General features: G+C 35.4%; 1 protein-coding gene across 1 annotated transcript in view; it reads right to left on the bottom strand.

The window, feature by feature from the left end:
* The window catches only part of FBXL17 (F-box and leucine rich repeat protein 17), a gene marked incomplete at both ends in the record, with an annotated part of 549,061 nt that overhangs the window by 494,944 nt on the left and 29,074 nt on the right, over positions 1-25,043 (bottom strand). The window contains one exon of the mRNA XM_084233627.1: positions 23,706-23,963. Coding sequence (XP_084089753.1) covers positions 23,706-23,963 — 258 coding nt within the window. The remainder of the gene's footprint in view (positions 1-23,705; positions 23,964-25,043) is intronic.

A 25,043-nucleotide genomic window follows, 5' to 3' on the forward strand; every position in this document is an offset into this window, starting at 1 on the left:
AAAAGAACACCCAAGAGATAACTACCATAATTTAGTCTCACTGTACAAATTGATGGTCTATTTTAGAGAACATACTGGGCATAACTGACAAGACCACATCTTTATCAGTACATTCTGCACAAATCGCCATTACCCCAAGCATAAATGTCCTAAAGTTCTAGACTACTTGGCACTAGAGAAATAATCATTACACTCAGTGTATATCCCAGTTTTGATGATGCTGTTCAGATCTCTTAATGTTACAAACATCCATATCATCCACAGAAAAACATCAACCAAACCTTGTAAGAATATCCATGTTGTCATGCTCTGAATTTAGCACAATTAGTCTTCTATCTGAAAACAACAGAAGTAGCATACAACTCTTCTATATATAGAATTCCCTATCTAGGAAAAGCCCTAGAGATGCTGGAACTCTCATCCTGCCAAAATGGAAAGATCTCAGTAAGAACCCAGGCATCCTGCCGACACACCAAAATGGTGGCTCCACAGAGTAAGTAAAATGCCCTAGAGTAATACCTATTCTACACCATTTCAAGTGAGAAGTTTGGAAAAGACCAGTGTATGTGGAACACATATACCTTGAACTTTCCAAAAATTCAACATATTGCAGCATAAATCATCTAATAATTACAAGAACTTCAAAAAAATCCAGTTTTCATTACTTCATATAAGGAACTTAGAAGTTGACACTCCATCATAACAACCAAAAAAATCAATAATCTTCTTAGATTTATCAGAGAAGTGAGATTACATCCAAAACTACAGCCTCAAAAACTGGATGAAAAGAACCACAACTTTCTGGATTATAAACACACCAGAAGAAACCTGAGAAGGAACGAGTGCCACCACAGAAAACCCAAATTCTAACTGACCACATCCCATATCAAATGAACAGTTTAAGTACATTAACTCTTATCTGAACCCAGCAAAAAAGATAAAAACATCTAAAGAGTTTTCAATTTTTTCTATGAACTGTTGGGAGGTGATCCGCCTAGCAAACCAAATTTTAATTAAATTTTTTCACACTAATCATAAAAATTTACAAAAAAGAATCATTTTAAGAAGCTATCTGTTGTAACTGTATTAATTTTTATAATAAAAACAAATACCTTAGGGGGCCTCCCCAGTGGTGCAGTGGGTTGAGCGCCATGCTGTGAAGCTGTCCACAGCCTCTGCACTGCAGGTTCAATTCCCGGCCAGCCAAGGAGAAACCCACATGGCGTGGCAGACCTCTCCTGCCTCGCCCGCTGCTCCCCTCAGCAGTGTCTTCAGTCCGTTTGCCTGTTCTGCTCCCCGCTCTCTCTGGTGAATCCTCTCACCCTCCACAGCTCTGACCTGTACCCCAGTTCTTGTATAAATAAAATCTTAAAAAAAAAAAATACCTTAGGAACCTATATGTCAACCAAATAAGAATCTAAACAACTGAAACCACAACACAATGGGATAAAAACAAGATTAGGTCTTGCATTGCTACATGAAAGCTGCTCAAAACCAGTGTGAAGAAAATATTTTATAAACAAGAGATATGAAGCCTTCAAAGGAAGACAAAAGTTGTTTCTTCTACTTTACATTCCCAACCTATCACCACTATAGCTATCATACACATGCAAAAGAGAAAGTGAAAACAATCCAATCAATATCTTCTAGTAACTTCACTCAACTATGTAAACTGTGTTTATAAAGTCATAAAAATAACAATTTTATAATTTGACTCATTAATGTCCTCATTTGTAGCAGAGTAAGTACTAAAAAAAAAAAAATGACACATGGAGGAAAGCAAATTTTTCAAACTGCCACTAATCTGACCCATTTTTAAATTAAAACTCGAAGCTTCTTCCTAAATTTGCATTGTTTAACTTTGCCTTGTGTGAAGAATATTCCATTCAATATAATGAAAATACACTCTATAAACTTTCAAATTATGTCTCATTACTATTTTATACAGATTATATTGCCATGATATGCAATTAAAATTCAGAACATATATGGAATAATCATTTCAATTACAAGTTGAATAGAAGTTTTGTTTTCTAGAAAACCAGCAGAAGTGCTATTTTAGCATCAATACACAAAAGCCTTTGTTAATTTTTTTACTATGTTTCAACTACAAAAGTGATGAATTAAAATATTTGCTACTTAACTTTTAAAACACAGGAAGATAGCAAACATCAACCGATGAACAGAAAAAAATATTTTAGTAGAACATGGTAGAAAATTTTGGGGGGCCCTAGTGTTGGGCAGGGTGTACACATTTATAAATGTTTGAACCTATAACAACCAGAGCAGATACAAAACTGTAAAGCTACAATAACCCAATAAACATAATTTGGAAATAAATAAAATGTAAATTTTTTTTAAATAAGAAAAAAATGTGCCTTATAGATCCGGTAGAATATTATTCAGCCATAACAAGGAATGAAACACTGAAATATAGTATTGAGTAGAACATAAATGAACCATAAAAACATTATGCTAAGTGTAATAAGCCAGACACAAGGAAAATTATATGATTCGACTTATATAAGGTACCTAGAATAGACCAAGAATTGATAGAGAGAAAAATTAGAAAAAAGCTACCTAGGGGTTGATAGAGGAAGGGAGGGTGTAAGAAAGAAATTTTAATAGGTATGGAGTTACTATTTATAATGATGAAAAAGTAGAAGAAATATGTATTAGTGATAGTCACACACCTTTGTAGATATACATAGTGTCACTGAACTGTGCACTTAAAAATAATTAAAATTATAAATGTATGTACATTATACCACCTAAAAATAAAAAATACATCAATGTCCTGAAATAAGAAATGTCACTAAAACTTGAAAAAAAAAAAAAAGCCAAGAGGCATGATGTTGGTTATCAGACCTGCTTTTTCTGATTGTGATGATTATAACATAATTACATTTTTTTAAAAATTTGATTTAAATGAGTATTAAAAGGAAAACTAAAAATTAGGTTGTTTTCTATTCAATAAACCCACAAAAAATTGCTGAAAAACTTGCAATCTGACCATGGATCTGAGGCATGGGTGGAGGGGGGTGTCAAAATACAAAGGGAATAGCACAATGGACTATGGTGATGGATTATCACAGGTGCTTATGGTGATGAGAGAACTACAGGGACTACACCTGAGGGGGGAAATCAAATACTGTACAAAAATTAACAATTATGTAAGAAAAAACTTTAATAAAAAATAAATAATAAAATTCAAGCAAAAAAAGACTGTTCTACTAGACAACAATGAAATAAAAAATATTAGGAAAACCATATTCTGAAATAAGCTGTACTCAGACTGCTTCATAATTAGCTTAAAATTTATATTCAACTTCAATGGAAAAATAACAAAAATCATGATACCACATTATGGTTATAGTTTAAGCAAAATAAAGTGAAATCTCTAGCCACCTCAAGAAAAAGTCCTTGACCTGATGTAAAAAGTCTCACCAATAGATCTACATTTATATAGATTTTTTAATTAAAATTCTTATTCTCTATATCAATTTTTGTGATTCTATAATTTAACTGATTTTCACAACTGGTCAACTTCCATTCTCAGGCCCAACAGGTAAGAAAACTTATACTGACTGATATCAATGTCTACCTGTACCTAACTAGATCATTGAGAACATTAGTAATAATAATACATATATAAATGCTTAGCACACTGCAAGGCATATAAAAGTGTCAAGTAAATACAACTATTAATTATAGTTAATGGGTTAAGATGGAAACAATTAGAACACTATTTAGATAAGGGAACTTTTAGAAACGCTTCAAAGATAACTTTCCAGGAAGAAGCCTTCTTGACATTATATGAAGGCTCTATATTCTAGTTATAGGTAGAAAATATTCTCTATAATCATTAAACAGGGCATTAAAATCCTAGCCGTAATATAGCATGGTATAATTCTGAGATCAGAAAATGGAAGAAAACATTCACTTCAACCTTCCCAACTACATGAACTTGGACAAGTTACTTAATTTTCAAGAGACTCCATCTTTTATCTTCAATACCCCTTCAGTGTTGTCATATAAAAAAAGGAGATAACTTCATGGAAGCACAAAAACAATGCATTCAAAAAGCAGTTACAACAGAGGGGCGGAGCAACATGGCGGCGAGGAGACGCTGCGAGTAAGATCTCCCATTAAAAAAAGTTAATAGGGAGGAAAAGCCGCAGGTCCCAGTGAGAACTGGGACACGGAAGATAAACGGACCACTCCAGCAAACTGCCCAAAGAAGAAAGTTGCCATAAAAGAGGACGAGAAGGGAGGGAAGCGCAGAACCCTGCTCCCCTCCCCCGCCCACAGAGTCGGCACTCTCCGACCAGCAGAGAGGAGGGAAACAACAAACCAAAACGCCCAACAAGAAAAACGGACGCAGCAAGTGGGACTGTGAGTGGAAAGGAACTATTTCAGCCACCACACCCCGTGAACGGGAGCTGAGGCAAACCCTGCAGGATCCGCCGCGGAGGTGAGCTCCAGGCGCCATTAAAGAGAGCCCCGCCCCCCAGGAGGAGACCAGCACCAGCACACAGCCCCTGCCGCCCGGTAAGCTTGCTCGAAAGCTCGGATTGCAGCTGCCCAGGTCCCCGCGCCTGCAACCTAGGCTTGCGGGGAGACCGCGGAGGCCCTCCCTGAGTGAGCAGGGACAAGGCGCCCAGGCAGGGGAGCGGGATTCAAAAGGCGCCATTCCCGCGCCACTGATCTGGGCTACAGCCCGCGTCCTGGAACTGAGGGCTTTGGAACTGAGACCAGGGCAGAGGCCCTCCCTGAGTGAGCAGGAACAAGGCGCCCAGGCAGGGGAGCGGGATTCAAAAGGCGCCATTCCCGCGCCACTGATCTGGGCTACAGCCTGCGTCCTGGAACTGAGGGCTTTGGAACTGAGACCCGGGGCACGAAATTAGGGGCGTGGGTTCCCCACGACGGTGGGGCACAAGGCAGACACAGCACCCCAAAGCCGTTGACGTGTACCCTACCATCCCCGCTCTGCTCCCTGTCCCACGGGGTGGAAAATCAGCTCCCCAAGGGCTCTAGGAGAGATCTCTGGCGCCACCTAGCGACTTGACCCCAGCACAGGCTACTGAAGGAGCTAGTGGCCAGCTGGGGAGTTAGCCCACACCGGGCCCCTTCCGAACAAGTAGTCTGAGCCAACAGGGAGAGCGAGCACCCACAGCCGGGGCAGACCAGGCGCGCAGAAGAGTGTGCCTGAGACCAGAAGCGCAGGGAGTGTGTCCCACATCACCATTTTAGAACAGGGACATTTCTTCAGTAAAGACTACCTGCAGAAGGCTTCCTCAGGAGCCAGAGGTGAGCGGGGGAAGTTTGCCCACGCCAGACCCCCTCTGGCCTGCAGTCCAAGCCCAGAGGGGAGCAGGAACCCACCGCCGGGGCAGACCAGGCGCACAGGGGAGTGTGTCCCCACATCGGCATTTTAGAACAGGGACCTTTCTCCAGTAAAGGCTGCTTGAAACTGACAGATGACTCCTGGAAGAACCAGAGGGGAACAGAGAAGCCCACCCAAGATGCCGGCCAGTCCCAACAACACAGTGTCCCAACGCATACGGCAAATTAGAAAACAGACAGTAGGGAGGAGAAGAACCACACGCAACCTAGCAACTCTCCAGAGAAAAAGCACACCACAAAAAGAAAGCCAGCCCCCAGATTGCAACGACAATAACTTGGAAGAATTTCTGAGCCTTCCAGAAAGAGAATTTAAAATTGCCGTGATTAAAAAACTGACAGAAGTCATAAAGGAAAACAATGATAAGGGAAAAATAATCAACGATCAGAAGAATGCAATTGAGTCCCTAGAGAGGGAAAACAATGGTCAGAAGAAAGAAATTGAGTCCCTAAAGAGGGAAGTAAAAGAAATGCAGGAGATCAAAGAATTAATGGAAGAACTAAAGAATTCTGGGAAAAGCAATGAAAGCAGAATAGATGAAATGGAAGAACGAATAAGTAATCTTGAAGACACAGAAATAAAAAGAACCAAAACAGAAAAGGAAAGAGAAGTACGAAGGAAAAAGAACGAAGAAAGACTTCGGGAACTATCTGACTCCATGAGGAAAGGAAATATAAGAGTTATAGGAATACCAGAAGGAGAGGAGAGAGATGTAGGAACAGAGAAAATATTCAAAGAGATAATTGAAGAGAACTTCCCAAATGTGAAGAAGGAGCTGAAAATTGATATACAAGAAGCAAGAAGAACACCAAACTTCCACGACGAAAGAAAAAATACAGCAAGACACATAATAGTAAAGCTCCCAAGAATCCAGGACAAGGAAAAAATAATGAAGCTGGCAAGAGGGAAGAAACAGATAACATTCAAAGGAAAACCAATCAGGCTGACATCAGACTTCTCCGAAGAAACACTACGGGCAAGGAGAGAGTGGAGGGACATAGTCAACAGACTCCAAGAAAACAGATGCCAACCAAGAATACTCTATCCCGCAAAGCTCTCCTTCCTCTTTGAAGAAAGAATATGGACCTTCCCAGACAAACAGAAACTCCAGAATTTCATTGCAACTAAACCCCCACTCCAAAAAATACTACAAGGAGTCCTAAAGCCAGAACCTCAGAGGGACGAATAACAATGAAAGAAGGCCAAAAAAAAAAAAAGTTATTAAAAGAATAAATAAATAAAATCAAAGGAAAGACAAACACAATGGCAAATACAGATGTTAACATATCAATATTAACTCTAAATGTAAATGGACTAAACTCTTCAATAAAAAGACACAGAGTTGCAGCCTGGATTAAGAAACAAAACCCAACCTTTTGCTGTCTCCAGGAAACACATTTAGCTACAAAAGATAAAAATAGGCTCAAAGTTAAAGGATGGAAAACAATCCTACAAGCAAATGGACCAAAAAAGAAAGCAGGAACAGCTATACTTATATCAGATAAAACAGATTTCAAACTCAAAAAGATAAAAAGAGACCCCAATGGTCACTACATTATGATCAAGGGGACAATACTTCAAGAAGAAATAACACTCATTAACATATACTCACCAAACGAAGGAGCACCAAAATATATCAGACAACTGTTGTCCTCTCTGAAAACAGACATCAGAGAAAACACATACGTAGTGGGAGACTTCAACACACCACTATCAACAATGGATAGATCAACAAGACAAAAAATAAGTAAAGAAACCAAAGCTCTAAATAAGGACCTAGAGCAATTGGGCTTAACAGACATCTATAGAACACTAAACCCCAAAAAAACGGAGTACACATTTTTCTCAAGCGCACACGGATCATTCTCCAGGATCGATCACATACTGGGGCACAAGACAAACATCAACAGATACACCAAGATTGAAATCATATCAACCATCTTTTCTGACCATGAAGGCATCAAACTAGAAATAAACCATAAAAAGAAGGCAAGGAACTTTCCTACCTCATGGAGATTAAAAACCACACTACTGGAAGACCATTGGACTAATGAGGAGATCAAAGAAGAAATTAAAAAATTTTTTGAATTGAATGACAAGGAGGACACCAATATCCTAAATGTATGGGATGCAGCAAAAGTAGTAATAAGAGGAAAATATATAGCAATAGAAGCTCACATCAAGAAACAAGAAAGAACGCAAAGAAACAACCTAATCTCAAAGCTCAAAGATCTAGAAAAAGAACAACAAAAAAACCCCAAAACCAGTAGAAGAAAAGAAATAATAAAAACCAAAGCAGAAATAAATGAAATTGAAACTAAAAAAACAATCCAAAAGATCAATGAAACCAAGAGCTGGTTCTTTGAAAAAATCAATAAAATAGACAAACCCCTAGCCAGGCTCACAAAGGAAAAAAGGGAGAAAGCACAAATAAACAGGATCATCAATGAAAGAGGAGAAATCACAACGGACACAGCAGAAATCAAAAGAATAATCAGTAACTACTATGAACAGTTATATGGAAACAAGTTTAACAATCTAGAGGAGATGGACAAATTCCTACAACTCTACAATCACCCAAAGCTAGATAAAGAAGAAATAGAACACCTAAATAGACCAATTACAAGTAGCGAAATTGAAATGGTAATCAAAAACCTCCCCAAAAACAAAAGCCCAGGACCTGATGGATTTACAAATGAATTCTACCAAACATTCAGAGACAATTAGTGCCTATCCTTCACAAACTCTTCCAAAAAATTGAGAAGGAAGGGACAATACCAAACACGTTTTATGAAGCCAACATTACACTAATACCAAAACCAAACAAGGACAACACAAAAAAGGAAAACTACAGGCCAATCTCCCTAATGAACACTGATGCAAAAATCCTCAATAAAATTTTAGCTATCAGAATCCAACAATGTATCCATAAGATAATTCACCACGACCAAGTTGGATTCATTCCAGGGGCACAAGGATGGTTTAACATCTGAAAATCAATCAACGTTATCCAACACATCAACAAAAAGAAATACAAAAACCATATGATAATATCAATAGATGCTGAGAAAGCTTTCGACAAAGTGCAACACCCATTCATGATAAAAGCCCTTGAAATTCTTGGGATACAAGGAACATACCTCAACATCATAAAGGCCATCTATGACAAGCCAACAGCCAGTATCATTCTCAATGGTGAAAAGCTGAAAGCAATTCCATTAAGATATGGAACAAGACAAGGATGTCCACTCTCACCATTGCTTTTCAATATAATACTGGAAGTCCTAGCCAGGGCAATAAGACAAGAGAAAGACATCCAAGGAATCCAAATAGGAAAAGAAGAAGTCAAACTATCACTATTTGCAGACGATATGATATTATACATAGAGAACCCCAAAAACTCCACAGAAAAGCTAATTCAACTCATCAATCAGTTCAGTAAAGTGGCAGGATACAAAATCAACACGCAAAAGTCAGTAGCCTTCCTATACACAAACAATAAATCTGAAGAAGAAGAAATCAAAAAGACCATCCCTTTTGTTATTGAAACAAAAAAAATCAAATATTTGGGAATAAATCTAACAAAAGAGGTAAAGGACCTATACAAAGAAAACTATAAAACACTGTTAAAAGAAATAGAAGAAGACACAAAGAAATGGAGAGACATCCCCTGCTCATGGATTGGAAGAATAAACATTATTAAAATGGCCATCCTTCCAAAAGCAATATACAGATTCAATGCTATTCCAATCAAAATTTCAATGTCATTCTTCAAAGAAATAGAACAATTATTGATGAAATTCATATGGAATCACAAAAAACCCTGAATAGCCAAAGCTCTCCTGAAAAAAAAAGAAGGGAATGGAGGCATCACACTCCCAGACTTCAAACTATACTACAAAGCCATAATCATCAAAACTGCATGGTATTGGAACAAGAACAGACATACAGACCAATGGAATCGAATAGAAAATCCAGAAATAAACCCACAGATTTATGGTCAACTAATCTTTGACAAAGGAGCAAAGAATATGCATTGGAGCAAAGAAAGTTTGTTCAATAAATGGTGCTGGGAAAACTGGGTCGCTACATGCAAAAGAATGAAGCTTGACCACCACCTCACACCATACACAAAAATCAACTCAAAATGGATTAAAGAACTAGACATAAGACCTGAAACCATAAAATATATAGAAGGAAATATAGGCGAAACACTACGTGATTTGCACATCAAAGACATCTTTACAGACACATCACCCAAAGCAGTGATAGTGAAGGCAAAGATAAACAGCTGGGACTACATCAAATTAAAGAGCTTTTGCACAGCAAAAGAGACAATAACAAAAACAAAGAGAAACCCCACCAACTGGGAGAACATTTTTGCACCCAACACTAATGATAAAGGACTGATCACAAAAATCTGCAAAGAGCTGAGACTCAACAACAACAAAGAAAATAATCCAGTCAAAAAATGGGCAGAAGAGCTTAAAAGAAACTTCTCTGAAGAGGAAATGCAAATGGCCAACAGGCATATGAAAAAATGTTCAACATCACTTGTCATCAGGGAAATGCAAATCAAAACTACCGTGAGATACCATCTTACACCAGTGAGAATGGCACATATTAAAAAAACTAGCAACAACAAATGTTGGCGAGGGTGTGGAGAAAAAGGAACTCTTCTGCACTGTTGGTGGGAGTGCAAACTGGTCCAACCACTGTGGAAAGCTGTGTGTAGATTTCTGGACCTACTAAACATAGAGCTTCCATATGACCCAGCAATTCCACTCCTAGGTATTTACCCAAAGGACACAGAAACATCAATTCCAAAGAACACCTGCACCCCTATGTTTATAGCAGCACTGTTTACAATAGCTAAGCTTTGGAAACAACCCAAATGCCCAAAAATAGATGACTGGATCAAGAAGATGTGGTACATATATACCATGGAATATTACTCAGCATTCAAAAAAGATAAACACATGCAATTTGCTGCAACATGGATGGCGCTGGAAGGGATCATGCTCAGCGAAATAAGCCAAAAAGAAAAAGAAAAATACCGGATGGTCTCACTCATAGCAGGAATCTAGAAAACTTAAATAAGGGACCAGGAAAATGAATAACTATAAGAAAGTGAAAATCAAAATCAACAAAAAACTATGAACCAGAGACACTTTTAGGGGGGCGGGGGCGGGAGGGGAGGGATTGGGGTCAGAATGGGGGGCTGCAATTGTATGGGGAATATAACAATAAAATTTATAAAAAAAAAAATAAATAAAACAAATGATAATATTTAAAAAAAAAAAAAAGCAGTTACAACAGATATCTCAAAAACACGTGGGATCGTCAGAGACTAATATCAACAGCTTGATACCAATAAATTGGATAATCCAAAAGAAATGGACAAATTCTTAGAATCATATGCACTTTAGAAATTGTATCGGAAGGAAACTGAAACCCTAACAGACCAATTACAGGCAAGAAAATTGAAACAGTAATCAAGTCTCTCCACCAACCAAAAAAAAAAAAAATAGTAAGTTATAACCAAACCTCAAATTCTTCCCCAAGGAAGGTGGAATACTTCCTAACATGTTTGATTGAGTCCAACATAACTCTAAAGCCAAAAAGCTGACAAGGACATCACAAAAAAAAAAAAAAATTATATGCCAATATTCATGATGAACTCAGATGTAATCATTCTCAAAAAAATCTTAGCAAACCAATTAACAAATAAATTACAATGATCACATATCATGACCAAGTGATTTATGACAAGGTCAAAAAGTAGTTCAATATCCATCAATCAATGTTACTCACCACATCAAAATAAAGGCAAGATAAAAATCATGATCCTATCAGTAGGTACAAAAAAAGCAATTCGATAAGACTCAGCATACATTTATGACAAAAATTCACAATAACTTGGGGATAGAAGGAACATATGTAAACATAACAAAGGACATATATGTCGAGCCTGAAGCCAGTACCATTCTCAATGGTAATTAAAAGCTTTTACTCTAATATCAGGTAAAAGACAAGTGCACCTTCATTAGTAATATTCAACATAATATTGAAATGCCTATCTAGAGCATTCAGACAAAAAGGAAATTGGGGAAAGAAGTAAAATGTTTGTTGATTCAAAAGAATACCTTTACCCCTATGTTTATTGCAGCACTATTTATAATAGGTAAAATCTGGAAACAATCCAAATGCCCCAAAACAGATGATTGGATCAAGAAGATGTGGTATATATACACAATGGAATACCATTCAGCAATCAAAAAGATAAACTAATGCCATTCACAGCAACATGGATGGAGCTAGAGGAATTATGCTTAATGAAGTAAGTCAAAAGGAAAAAGGAAAATATGGGATGGTTTCACTTATAGGAGGAATATAGAGGAACCAAATAAGACATCAGGGGAAAAATATAACAATGCAAAACACAACAAAGCAAAAACAGACAATTATAAATCAGAGACATCTGCAGGAGAGGAGGAGGGAGAGGGATCAGAGGGAGGGAGGGAGGAGCACAGGGGACTGAGGAGATGTGCACGGATGCACTGGTGAAAGAAACTCTACGGGGACTACACCTGAGGGAGTGGGGAAGCAAATATTGTTTAAAAATAAACAATGATGTAAAATATATATAAATAAATAAATTTTTAAAAAAGAAGACGTAAAATGTTTGCTAACGGCAGACAAGACAGCACACATAGCAAATCCTAAAGACACCCTAGAAAACTATTAAAACAATAAATAGGCAAAGCAACAAGTTGCAAAGTCAATACACAAAAATCAGCTGGGACTACATCAAACTAAAATTCTCTGCACAATGTAAAAAAATATTATTAAAATGACAACCAAATTATAGAAAATATTTTTGTATCATGCATCTGACAATGAACTGTCAGATCCAAGATCTACAAAAAAACTCATACAACTCAATAAAAAGAAAACGCAAACAAAAAATGGGCAGAGGAGCTAAACAGACACTTCTCCAAAGGAGACATACAGATGGTGAACAGGCACATGAAAAATGTTCATCATCACTTATCATCAGGGAAATGAAAATCAAAACAATAAGATACCATCTCACATTGTGAACATGGTTCATACTGAAAAGACCAGAATCAACAAAGACAAGCCTTGAAAGCTGACTATAGATCTGAAGCATGGGGGCTGGGGAGCGAAGGAAGTGGAGGAGTGAAAACAGGAGGGGAAGAGTACGCTGGACAATGAGTAAGGCTACCAGAATGGGGATGTGCTGGGGTACGAGCAAGAGGAAGAGGGCTATCCAATGAGAATTACTGGGACTTTGGGGATGATGGGTACAGTGAAATAACATACATTTGGAGAGGTGTAACAATATACCCCTAAGTCATATTATGATGTAAATCATAATCACCTCAATAAATACAATTTAACAGAACAAAAAAAGTATATTGTTTTTAGCATGTGTTAAAAAAGAATTGGAGTGCCAAAGATTTTATAGTGACTAAAACAAAACTGTACAAATTAGCTAATCTTATATAAATTCAGAATCTAAAAACAATTCAATGTTTCTTTTCTATATTGTTATAAGATACATGTAATAGAAGTCATCATTTTAACAATATTGAGTGACACTAATTACATTCACAGTGCCATGGAATCATCACCACTAAGTACCAAAACTTTTCATCACCCCAAACAGAAACTCTAAACCCAGCATGCAATAAGAACTCAATTCCCCACTTTCCCTAATCCCTGAAAACCTGCATGTTTCATCACTAAGAAATTTTATGTAAGTGGAATCATACAATATTTGTTCGTTGTGTCTGGCCTATCTTTACATATATTTTCAATATCAATTAATGTGACACAAATTGCTATCAAAACAACTTTACTACTTCAAATAGATTTATCCTGTTTAGTGTCTCTGGATATAGAGATTGCCAATGCAGTAATTAGAATTTATTCCTTGACTGAAAATGTACTTATTTTAAATATATTTTCTTTGAGATATGATACTCAAAAAAATAAACAAAAATAAAATAACTTTCTATAAATTATGAAAAAAATTAATGTGACAATATGTGTCAGCATTTCATTTCATAATAAGGTTGAATAATACTCCACTGCATATATAAACATTTTGTTTATTCACTCACCTTTTAATGAACTCTAGGGTTATTTCCATCACTTGACTATTATGAATAGTGATGTTATGAAAAATTACTGAATAAGTATCTATTTGAGTCATTGTTCCAATTTTGGATATATATGTAAGGTTGAACTGGGTCATTTGGTATTGAAGTGTACATTCCCACCAGTAGTGTACAAAGATTCCAATTTCTCCACATTCAATATAGAAATTTTGATAATTCCTGTTTTTGTTTATTTTTTAAATCCATCAGAGTAGATGTGAGGAGGTACCACTTTCTGTTAATGTGCAATCCACTAATAATACTGAGTACACTTTCATGCACTTGTTATTTGTGTATCTTTTCTGCATTAATTTCTATTCAAAGTATTTTGCTTATTTTTTGGTTGTTTTTCAATATTATTTTTGTTGTTGAGATACAGGAGTTCTTTAATATTCTGGATATCAAACCTTTATATTTGCAAATATTTTGTCCAATATTGTCTGTTAAGTGTCGTTAGAATGTTTTTTGAAGCACCAAAATTTTAATTTTAGACCAGACCAATTTATCAATTTTTCACTTTTGTTGCCTTTGTGTTTGTTACTATATGTAGGAATCCAATACCAAATCCAAGGTCACAAGATTTACAACTATACTTTCTGCATAGTTTTATTATGTTAGCTCTTAAATTTATATCTGACTCATTTTGAGTTAATTTTTATATATGGTAATGAGGTAAGGTTCCAATTGCATTGTTTTGCATGTGGATATCCAGTTTTTACTCATAGCATTTCTGAATATTCTTTAACCCTATTGAATGTGTTACCCCTTTGCAAAATGGTAAAATAATTGACCATAGATGTTAGAGTTTATTTTTGGCCTTGTAAGTCTATTCCATTGGTCTATATATCCATCCCTATGCCAGTTTCACACTATTTTGACCACTATAGTCTTGTAGTATATATTTTAAAAATGGAGAAGTACAAATCCTCCAATTTTTTTCTTCCTATTCAAGACTGTGTGACTACTATAGGTCCCTTTAAATTTGTGATGAATTTTTAAATAGGTTTTACCATTTCTGCAAAAACCAGCACTGGAATTTCAATAGGGATTATATTAAATCTGTGGATCAAAGGAATTACTGTCCAAGATGTTCAAAGAATTCATACAACTCAACAAAAACAAAACAAACAACCCAATCACATATTGGGCAGAAGAGCTAAACAGACACTTCTCCAAAGAAGCACCTGTATGTCTTAGAGATGGCCAACATACACATGAAAAAAAATGTTAAATATCATTTATTATCAGGGAAATGCAAATCAAACCTAACTCCAGTGAGAATGGCCTATATCAAGAAACTCAAAAACAGCAAATTTTGGCAAGGCTATGCAAAAAGGAAACCCTTACACACAGTTGATGGGAATGTAGATTGGGCCAGTCCTTATGAAAAACTATATGAAGGTTCCTCAATATATCAATAGTTAAAAAAGTAGATAGGCCATATGATCCAGCAATTCCACTTAGATATCTACAAGCTCACTAATTTGAAGGGAAATAAACTAAAATACTATTTATAATAATCAAATATGAAAACCACCTAAATACCCATCAACAAGCAGTGAATTAAGGAGATATTACATATATACATGAAGGAACACTACTCAACTACTCAACTATAAAAATGATGGAGCCTCTCTGGTAGCCTAGGGCTTAAGTCACAGCACTATCACTGCTATCCCCACTGTAGCCTGAGTTTGACTGCTGACCAGGGAACTAACCCACAGATGGCAGAGCAGTGTATTTCCTTTCTTGCCACTGCTCCCCTCAGCAGTGTATTTCAGTAAATTTGTTTGTTCTGCTCCCCACTCTGTCTCTGGTGAATCCTTTCACCCCCACACCTCTGGCCTACACCCCAGTTCTACAAAATAAATATTTTTTCAAATAAATAAAAAAAAAAAGATGAACTCTTGCCATTTTCAACAACATGGATGGAATTGGAAAGGATCATGCTGAATCAGAAGGAGAAAGAGGAATACAGTATGATTTCCCAAGTATGTAGAATATATAAATTTTTTAAAAAGCACTGACAAAACTAAACCAAAACAAAAATCCTAGAAATATCACTGCAGGGCCTCCCCGGTGGCGCAGCGGTTGAACGCTGGGCTGCGATGCACGGGGCCTCTGCAGTGCCGGTTCGATCCCCGGCTGCTCCCCGGCCACCGGAGGCGGGTCCCGCATGGCGTGCAGACCTCTCCTGCCGCCCGCTGCTCCCCTCAGCAGCGTACTTCGGTCCTTCTGCCTGCTCTGCTCCCCGCTCTGGCTCTGGTGAATTCTCTCACCCTCCCGCGCTTCTGACTGTACCCACAGTGCTTGTATGAATAAATAAATAAATCTCTAAAAAATAAAAAAATAAAAGAAGTAACCTAATGTAGGGTAAGGTAAAGTATCAGGCTTTAAAAAAAAAAAAAGAAATATGACTGCAGAATTGAGGCTACAAGAGGGGGAGAGAACACATGGGAAAGGATCCAACAGACTAGGGTGCATGACTACGGGTTCTCTGATGTTGGAGTTGGTGTGGTAAGAAACATCTGAGGAGGTGTGAGTCATATACAGTGTTGTAACTATTAGGAACAATAAATCAGTAAAGTGGTAGGACACAAAATCAATATACAAAATCATTTACACTCCTACATGTTAACAATGAACTGGAAAAGAAAGAAATCAAGAAAGCAATTCCATTAGCCATCACATAAAAAAGAATCAAATGCCTAGGAATAAGTTTAACAAGGAAGTGAAGGAGCTGTACAATGCAAACTGTAAGACAGTATTAAAATAAATAGAAGACAAAAAAATGGAATGATGTGTTTGCTCATGGACTGGAAGAATTAACATTGTTAAAATGGTCATCTTCCCTACCCAAGGCAGTACAGATTCAACGCAATATCACAGTTCCAATGGAATTCTTCAAAGAAATAGAACTTTACTGAAATTCAAACAAAACCAAAATAAAACCTGAATAGCCCAAACATCCCTAACAAAAAAGAACAAGAATGAAGACATCACCTCCCAGATTTCAAACTGTAATACAAAGCTACATTAATCCAATCAGTAAGGCAAGAGGCTAAACCAGACACAAATAAAATAGAATTGAGAGTCCAGAAATAAAACCACAGTTTTATGTACAGTTAATCTACAACAAATGAGCCAGGAGTGTACAAAAAAGAAAAGAAAGTGAATTCAACAAATGATTCAATAAATCAGTGTTATCTCAATATAGAAAAAGTTTAAGTAGATAAATCTGTGGATCACTTTAGATAGTATCACCTTAACAATATTAAATCTTTCAATTCATGAGTTCAATCTCTTTCCATTATTTAGCTATTCTCTAATTTCTTTCAAAAATGCTTTGTATTTTTCTGTATATGTTTTGCATTTCCTTGGTTAAATTTACTCCTAAACATTTATCCATTTGGATGCTGTTACACATGAATTAATTTCTTATTTTCCTTATTGGATTTTTCATTGCTAGTGTGTAGAAATACAACTAATTTTTGGATACTGATTTTGCAACCCAGCAAAATGATTAGCTTGATATTTATGTGTGTGTATATGTATTCTCTAGTGTTCACTATATATAAAATTACACCATAAAAGAAAGTACTTTTACCATCCTTGGTTTCTAGGGACCTTTCTCTATTGACCAGGAAGGATTTTGATGTCAATCAAAAATACCTCCAGAATATTCAAGAATACTCCAGAATATTCCTATATCAGCATAGAAATCCTATACTCTGAGTCCATCTGCTGGGTGATCTATCAGAATGACTTTGATCAATGTGGTGGTATGAAAGGGAAAATAGCAACTGTGTCAAAGTTTAAGATGGCTTTAATGGAGAGAATGCCCTGAATTATGCCTGCAGTTGAGAACACCTGATAATAATTTCCTTCTTTTTATAAAGAAATGTTGATATGAACTTCAAAAAAAAAAAAACAAAACAAAGAAAATCTGCTTTCAACATCCTGTGAGGAAAAAAATTTAACTTCCTTGATTATCTAATAACTATCCTCTCACCTGCTTAGTTTACTGGATACTTCCTCATGGCATCAAAGACAAAGGAAAATGAGATTATTACATAAATGCTACTTGATGTTGGCACTGAGGTGAATGCTACAAACTTACAGCTGTACTGTATTACATCTGTAAAATGAAAAAAAAAAAAAACAGACTCACATCTCTCAGCTTCTTGAAGCCCATGTAGACACCATCATAAGGAACAATAGAGTTCCTGGACATTGCACTAAGATTAAATTTTCAAAGACTTAATTAATGCTAAGGAGAGCATGATAATTCTTACATGAAATAGTAGAAAAAGTTAAAGGACTGAATTCTGTTTCCAATCTGAATTAGTGGTCTGTGAGCCATTCAACCCACTAGCTAACATTGTATTTAAAATAGTAATGGTTGCCACAGTAACCTTTTTGAAGAGCTTTGAATTTATATTTTTTGCTCAGTAGAATTCATGATGGCCATAATCCTTCTTGAGGAAATCCTATAACTACTGGATTCACCACTTCAGTCATTAAAAAAATGAAAAGGTGATAGTCAAACTCAGTCTCCCCTGAAGATAAGGATCACAATTATCTTAACTAATGCTCTATCTTCTCAGTTGTGCTGCCTTAAGAGGCGGCCTTATGTCATGCCCCAGTAAGAAAAACTGCCTCTCTGAGGCCCCTTTTAGGATAAGAGAAACAATCAAATTATGTACATTTGTATGGAATGGTGTATGTATGTGTGTGCGTTTAGAAATCAAAACGTAAGTATTCCTTTGGTAAAATAACAAAATCTATCAGTTGTTAGTGTGGGAGCATTTACACCACAGAAACTGGCAGATGTTACAAATAAGGGCTTTTTCTTTTCTTTACAGATAAAAAGCATGCCAGCATTATCTAAAATATTTTGGTATCATTTTATAAATAAAAGCCATCCTGATTTTGAAAGAGATTATGCAACTATCAAGATATTTGTTCAAAAATATCTAGGATTCTTTTGTGCATAAAAAGGTAGCTACTAAAAGTGTTTAATTTTTATTGATAGACTTTAAAATATTACTGCAAATTATCTGGCTGAAGGATTTCTTTATTAAAAACAGTTATATAATGAGATAATACCTGAATTATAGTCTAAAGTTTGTGAATATCAAAATACTCATTTCGGTCCTTTGTCAATGACAGTCAAAATAAATATATTTAAAGATTATTGAATTTTGTCAAACAATGCTAAATTATGAATATTTTTAGACATGGACTGAGTCATACTAGGTGGGTAACAAATGTAGTCTAAGACAGAAAGATTACCATCCTTGAACTGAACAAATGTCTAAAAAATATCAAAATCAGGAGTAACTACTGAACTATGTACAAGACATTAAAAGACACATGTTGTATGATGAAAATAGTAAAATACAGAGATTCTGAAGCCCTCCAATTTTCCTTATAAGTTCTTTAAGAAACATTCAAATTGAACTGAGTTATCAGGTAATTCTGGGGGATGATATAAACGAATTTGACACTCCACTATGCCTTCACTACACACAAGTATATCTTTGATATGGTTTCAGAGTTTTGCAGAATTGTACTATTATTCATGTAATTTATAACAGGTATCCTTTAAAATGCATTGAAATAAACCCAGATAAGTGGATGAAAATGATATTAAAGAAAAACTCCCATCATCCCTAAATTGAGACATTTGATTACTTCCTTTTTAATTTTTAAAAAAAATTGTTTCTTTTCCTTACCTAACTGCTTTGGGTACAAATTGCAGAAAAATGTTGAATGAAAGTGGCAAAAAATGAGCATCCTTGTTTTGTTCCTGAACTCAAGGAAAAAAAATTTCAGTCATTCACCATTGAGCATGATATTAGCTATAGATTTGTCACATACAGTCTTTATTATATTGAGGAGAGTATGCTTTTAGTCCTAGTTTATTGGGTGATGTTTTTTATTATGGAAAGGTATTGGATTTTCTAAATGTATTCTCTGTACCAATTAAGATGATAAAGTAGGGTTTTGTTCTTCATTCTATTAATGTAGTATTTAACATCGATTGATTTTTGTATGTTGCACCACCTTTGCATTCATGAGATAAATTATACTTGATAATGAAATATCAATATGACTCCAGTTTGTTGAGGAAATTTTGCATCTATACTCCTAAAGGATATTAGTCTGTATTTGTCTTTTTTTGTAGACTCCTTGGCTTCATAATCAGGATAATGATCTCCTAGAAGTCAGGAACTCTTATCTCAAATATTCTGGGAGAGTTTAAGGAACATTAGTATTAATTCCTCTGTAAATGTTTGGTAAGATTCACCAGGGATGCCATCTGGTCCCTGACTTTTTTGTTGTTGGGTATTTATTATTTATTCACTCTCCTTACTTGCTATGTATCTCTTCAGATGTTCTACTTTCACTTGAAATGTTTTCGTAGTTTTGTGTATTTCTAGTAAATTACCCATTTCATCTAGGCTATTCAGTTTGTTGGTGTATATTCATAATTTCCACATACAAATCTTTTTATTTCTATAAAGTTGGTAATGTTCACTTTTAAATTTCTAACTAGTATGTTGAGAATTCTCTTTTCTTAGTTAATCTAGTTTAAATCTTGTCATTTTTATTGGTATTTTCAAAGAAACTAGTTTCACTGGTTTCATTAATTTTTCTCCATAGTTTTTTGGGTTTTTAATTCACTTATCTCTCCTCTGATCATTATTCCCTTCTTTCTGCTAGCTTTGCATTTAGTTTGTTTCTTCAGTTGTACACTTAAATCCTAATCTCCTATCTTTCTTTTTAAGTTTTTATAGCTCTAAATTGCCCTTTGAAGACTACTTCTGTTGCATCCCATAGCTTTTTATATATTGGGCTTTCATTTGCATTTTTGGGTATTTTCTAATTTCCCCTGTGATTTTATTTTTGGTACCTCCTTGACTGCAGAAGAGTGTTATTTAATTCCCACATTTTGTGTAGTTCCCAGTTTTCCTTCTGTTACTGTCTTTTAGATATATTCCACCACCATCAGAGAAGATACTTGTAAGACTTGAATCTTTTTAATTTATTAAAACCTGTTTTATGGTTCAATATAAGGTTTAATCTTGAAAGTGTCCCATACGCATTTAAGAATAAGTATTCTTCTGTTAATGATTATAGTGCATTGTATATGCATGTTACATGTAACTGGTTTATAGTTTGGTCAAGTCCTCTATCTTCTTCTGGCTAGCTTTTCTATCCATTATTGAAACTGGGCATCAAAGTCTCAAACTATTACTACTGAACTATTTCTATCTTCAAGTCTTTCCATTTCATATATGCAGGGGCTCTGTTTTTATGTGCATATGTATTTACAATTACTATATCTTCCTGAACTACCTTTTCAATGTATAATAACCTTGTCTTTTTTTAATTTATTTTTTTCTGATAATAACATACCTACTCCAGTTTTGGTTATCAGTATTTGAATTGAGTATCTTTTTCCATTCTTTAACTTTCAACTGTTTGTATCTAAAATGAATCTTTTACGGACTTTATTATCTATGTTTGGTATTTCTGTCATCTAGTCTGCAATCTTTGCGTTTTAATTAGAAAACCTAATTCATTTATAGTTAAAGCATCCACTGATAAGGAAGGAATTGTCTGCCATTTAGCTATTTGTTTACTGTATGTGTTATATATTTTTTGGTTCATCAGTGTTTTTTTGTTGTTGTTGACATTTTTCTTTCGCCATTTAACCGAGGATTCAATGAAAAATCAGCTATAGATTTTATTGAGTGTCAACTGTATGCACTGAGTCATTTTTCCATTGTTGCTTTCAAGATACTTTCTTTGTCTTTGGCATTTAACAGACTACTAACGGATGTCAATCAGATCTCCCTGATATTACCATGCTTGGCATTCATGAATTTCTTATAGTTTCATGTCTTTCATTACGTTTGAGAAGTATGAATGGTTATTTCTTCAATTATACTTTTCTGCTTCATTTACTCTCCCTTCTTCTGGGATTCAAATAATGTAAATGTTGTTCTGCTTTATGAGTCCCACAAGTACCTTAGACTCTGTTGACTTTTACTCACTCTATTTCTGTTCCTGAGGCTGAATAATTTTAAATATCCTATCTTCAGGATTGCCTATTCTTTCTTCTGTCTGCTCACATCTGACGCTGCAAATTGCTGGGGAATTTTTTTTAATCAGTAATTGTAATTTTCAGCTCCAGAATTCCCATTTAGATCCATTTTATAATTTCTAGTTCTTTACTGTTATTCTCACTTTGTTCACATATCAGTTCAGTTCCTTGAACATAGTTCCCATTAGCATATTAAGCATATTTAAGATAATTCATTTAAAATCTCTGTGCACTAAAAACACAACAAAGCAAAAACAGACAATTATAAATCAGAGACTGCAGGAGAGGAGGAGGGAGAGGGATCAGAGGGAGGGAGGGAGGAACACAGGGGACTGAGGTGATGGTGTACGGGTGCATAGGTGAAGGAAACTCTATGGGGACTACACCTGAGGGGGTAGGGGGAAGAAAATATTGTTTAAAAATGAACAATGATGTAAAAAAATTTTTTTAAATAATAAATAAATAAATATCTGTGTACTAAATCCAATGTCTGCCTTTTTTTTTGAGTTGGCCATAATTTCAGTTTCTTCACATGCCAAGTATTTTTATTTATTGCTACTGAGAATTGGATATGCAAATATTATAATGTATTATGATGTGGGAATTTGAGAAATCAGATTCACCCTCCCCCAGGGGTTATTATTTGATTATTAAAGTTCTAGCTTGTGTTCAGCCAATGTTTTTATAGCTACTTTCTTGAATGCCAAAAGATTAAAAATAAAAATACTTCTTCTAGTCTTTGCAGACTTGTTCTGTTTTGGGATACTCCCTTCACACGTAGCCATGTCATTTATAATTCTTCCTTGGCCTTTTTACTTCTTGCACTAAGCCTAGAGAGCAGCCAGTGACTTAAGTTCAAAGTTTTCTCAAGTCTTTCCTGAGCAAGAACCCTGCACTGTGCATGCACATGATTTTCTAAAGTCACCTGTAAACAATGGTGCTTCTGATTGCCCTAATTTCCTAAAGCAATTATCTCCCTGACTTTTCCTCAATAGGCCTTAGGTGGTCTATTACATGACTATGCACTATCTTTTGCCCCAAGCATTTACAAACATTTCATTTGTATTACAATGCTTTTGTTCAATGCCCACTGATTTTCCACCCTGAAAAGTTTCTGAACTCGGTGAAACAGATATAAACACCTTGTATCAGTCCTTCCAGAAGCTCTTAGGCAAGATAGAACAGACAAAACCAGTCACTGGACAATAGAGTCTGCTAGGCTCCCTCTGGAATCAGAAATCTCAGCCCTACAATGGATGCGGTCTGCTGTTTTCAAGACTTTGCAAAGCTGGGAAAGATGTAGGGCAGACAAATAACAATTGCACAAAGGTTTCCTAGTGCCTAGTACAACAGTGAGAGCATTACTAAATATTTCAAATATTCACAAATTCAGGGCCTACTATGTAGAATACATTCAATATTTAGTGAATGAATAATCCACTTAGATAAGAAACCTTAAAGGCCATTTCCAAAGAAAGTGTATCAAAACACAAAGTACATGATACTATTTTTAATCTAATTACTGTGCCAAATATATGTAATTACAAACTTTTTGCTCATTTTATACTCTTTAACTTGACTTCCATTTATGCCTTATAACAGTATCTGAAAGCATGTATGTATGTCATACAGTAACATAAAAGAGCAAAAAAAGTTAAATTTTATAATCTCATGCTGACAGTTTTATAATCTCATGCTGACCCAAATTGTACCCAAACTGTCTAAAGTAAACTTAAAGACAAAATGCAAGTAAAAAATAAATTATTAAAGTATCTAGTACCTGATTTCAGGCACTTACTACAAAACACAACAAAGATAATTTATCAGTTATAACCACGGCAATCTAGTTCACTAGCCCAAATACTCAGATACATTAAAAAAAATGACTTACTTTAGTCTCTGAGCATTAATTTTAACATAGCAATCTTTTAAAGTTTCACTACAAGAAAACACTTTTAGTTAACATGAGTAGAATCATTTTATAGTTGCTAAAATTTACCTGTTTGAGTCCTTCATCAGTAAGTTTGTCCTGGTTGCCTACATGAACTTTCTGAAGTAAAGGACAGTGAGAGGCAACCGCAATAATTGAAGTGTCAGAAAGCTGCTTACACCTGTAGGCTGTATACCTAAGAAGTCCAGGACACTTAAATGCTAGAACACATACGCCAGTATCAGACATACTGCGACAATCAGAAATGTTGATTTCAATTATATTTTGACTTCTTGATGCAATTTTTTCCAATAATTCATCAGTGACCTATGAGGGGGAAAAAAGCAATAAGTTTAAGGATAAAAGAAACTTAGTTTATATTCTTTTATAAATTTTCTCCAATAAATAATACAATTGTTAGATTATACAATGAAAACCACAATAAAAAGAAAATGTTATTTAATATTAAAACAATAAGAACTATGGTGTTAATTAAAAAATATATTTGGTCTGGTCCTCAATTCCTAGAACAGAGGTCTCAAAACCTTAGGAATTTCCTGAATGAAGTGTCTTTTGTTATTCATAATGAGTCCCTTTTGGCTACAAAATGATTTATACTAATGAAGTGACTTAGATTGGAATCAGGATGGGGACTGGTCACCAAAAAGATCAAACACCATTTGATTAGAAGTGGTAAACTTTCAGTCCTACTCTCTGACTTCCTCGGAGGGAAGAGCTGGTGAAATCTGGGTTATAAAACTTCTTAAACAAGATTTGAAAAACTCTGGGGTTGGTGAACACATGAAAGTGCTGGAAGGATGACACATCCAAAAAAAGTCTGGAAGTTCCATGTCCTCTCTTCCCATACCTTGCCCGATGTGTCTTTTTCAGTTGTCTGGAGCTATATACTTTACAATAAATAAGTAAACGTACATATTTCCCTGAGTTCTATAAGCCATTCTAGCAAATTATTGAACTAGAAGAGATGACACTAAGGGGAATTTATAACTGGTCAGTCATAGGCACAAGTGGTTGCTGGGACTTGTGATTGATATGAAGTGGGACTAAGCCCTTAACCTGTGAGGTCTGTACTAACCCCAGAAGTTAGTGCAAGAGCAGAGCTGAACTGATATTGCTATGATCCTAGTTGGAGTCAGAGAAATTTGTTGTTAGAACAGAAAAATCTCCACATATATCAGAAGTAGTGTCAGGAAACACCCAGCAAGAATGTATGTGTTAATTTCAATTAAAAATCTATCCTTATTGGGAAAATTTAATTAATACTTCAAACACAAATGAAAAGAATTTAAATGTTTTGTTCTCTATTTTTAACCCAGAAATTAGTGTATATCAGTCATCACGATGTATAAATCTTGACTTTTTACTCTCTTACTAGATAACAAAACA

This window comes from Talpa europaea (genome assembly GCF_964194135.1).
Source record: "Talpa europaea genome assembly, chromosome: 5".
Classification (NCBI taxonomy): domain Eukaryota; kingdom Metazoa; phylum Chordata; class Mammalia; order Eulipotyphla; family Talpidae; genus Talpa; species Talpa europaea.